General features: G+C 51.8%; 1 protein-coding gene across 1 annotated transcript; it reads right to left on the reverse strand.

Annotated features, from left to right (window-relative positions):
* Positions 1-236: 236 nt before the first annotated feature.
* On the reverse strand, positions 237-1,889 carry LOC100193415 (uncharacterized). The gene is given in 3 exon segments (NM_001138538.1): positions 237-1,047; positions 1,177-1,310; positions 1,441-1,889. Coding segments are annotated over 3 exon segments (1,134 nt in total). The 5' UTR covers positions 1,798-1,889; the 3' UTR covers positions 237-404.
* Positions 1,890-2,117: the final 228 nt, after the last annotated feature.

Genomic DNA, 2,117 nt, shown 5'->3' on the forward strand with positions numbered 1-2,117 from the left:
AGCAACGTCCTCTATATATATCATCTATATCTGTTATTTTCAGTCTCCTCCAAAAGATTTCATTATCTATATCTCATTCCTTTCCAACAAAATCCTCTAAATCACATTATCTATACACAAATAATTATATTAGAGACATTTTTTATTTTTTGTACATACGTATTTGTCATACTCTCAAATGTATTGTACATATTTTAATTTTGCTAAACTAGTTGTTTAAAGTATTCAAATGGATACAGGAGAGAATAGAGAAACTATATATATCGATGATCTAGCAGTGTCCTCTAAATTTAGAGGACAGTTTAAAGAATACTGCTGGATGAAGTAGAGGATGATGGTGTCCTCTATAATTTAGAGTACATGATCGTTTAGAGGACCTGATGAAGTCAGTCTAATACAAGACACTACAACTGAATGACAATAGGCGAGGACGTCAGATCAATGATCTTTGGACAGATGCTGGAAATACAGTCTCTTCTCCGGAGCCGGCCTAGTGGAGTCGGGGTAACCAAGTCCACCACGTGGTTTCCGTTGAGGATATGGCGGCCGTCACCAGCATCTGAGCTAGCATTGGGCATCAATAATGGAGACATCAGTCCTGCCTCTTCTTCCAATCCGTCATCGTTGCTGCACGCGCCCAAGGAACATAGAGGCGATGTTCTTGGTCCGTTCAGTCCTCTTCTTGTGCCAAGGATTTCGCTCCTTTCCATCGAAGAAGCGAACTCGTCAACAAAGTCATCCTCGACACCAGAACCTGCACTTATGGTTTGCTCGTCCATCGGCTGCGCTTGATCAGAGGACGGTTGCTGGAAACAGTAGTCAGAATATGAAAATCCATCTCGGATAGGCGAGTCAGGCGGTTCTTCCCCATTATCTTGGGACTCGTCGCGGATGTCATTGTCATCCTCCTCGGATGACGGGCCGTCGGGCTGGCACTGCAGATCCTCCATACCGCACACGACAGCCTTCATCTGGCTCGGCAGCGACGGGCAGCCGGTGGTGAACTTGGTGTTCTTCGAGGAGAAGAAGTTCACCGTCAGGTTCAGACTGACGACACAACATCACACACAATCCACATCAGTATAACAAGACTATCATGAACGAATAGCCAAGAAATGCAGACACAGGGACGGAGATCGAAGGAGGGGAGAGGCAAAGGGGGCGGCTTTTGCTTACCTTTCCCATGAGGGGAGGTTGAGCATGGTGTACGCAAGCTTGACCTTGTTGCCGATGCCGCCGAGCGACTTGAACTCGGCGGCGGCCTTGCGCACGGCGAGGGACTCCGTCGGGTGCTGCCACGCCCACTCGAACTGCAGAGCGCACGCCAAGAAACAGTAGTGCTTTTCAGAATTCAGATCAGCGAGACTAAACAGCAAGATTTCTGTTCGAAAAGGCAGAGGCCAAGACCGGGCGAGCTGGGGTCGAGGAGCCGCGGCGTACCTGGAGGGCGGCGACGTTGGAGGGGAAGCCGTAGATGCAGAGCACCATCTCCCAGGGCCGGCCGCGCCGGGTCCGCCACGCGCCGCTGACGATCTCGCCGTTGTGTTGCCGGATCCGGCGGCGCGGGTTCACCGTGAAGCCGATGTAGGTGCGGCCCTTGCTGCGCGGGCAGAGGGACCGGAGCAGGTAGCAGCAGAAAAACCCGCCGCTGCCGGTGGCAGTTGTGTGTCCCTTTGGCGGAGGGCGCCCGCCTTCGGCGCCGCGGTGTACCGCGTCGCCGTCGACATCCGCTTGCGCGCGCGAGGGTTTCCTCCTCGGCCTCCAGGTTCCCTTCGCCGCCGCTCCCCTCCTGGCCATGCCCGCACTCGCCTCCCTGCGCCTGCGTTTGTGATTGTGATTGGTTCCGGGAGATTTTTTTTCAAGAGAGAGACGGGGATGATTTGACCGTTGGGAATGCAGACGGGAGAAGGGAGAAGGAGAAGGGGGAGAGAGAGAGAAAGAGCCGTTGGTGAGGACTGAGGACACGTGTGGGCTCCGGTAGCCTCGGGCCAATTGTGTCGGCTGATTGGGCCTATGTTGTTAAGCAATTTGGGCTAGACTGTATCAGTGTCATCTATAGATTTTTTTTAATATGAGTAGAGTGAAAATTACGTGTGGAGAAAAATAAAATAGTTTAT

The sequence above is a fragment of the Zea mays genome, chromosome 7 (assembly GCF_902167145.1).
Source record: "Zea mays cultivar B73 chromosome 7, Zm-B73-REFERENCE-NAM-5.0, whole genome shotgun sequence".
In the NCBI taxonomy this organism is placed as follows: Eukaryota; Viridiplantae; Streptophyta; class Magnoliopsida; order Poales; family Poaceae; genus Zea; species Zea mays.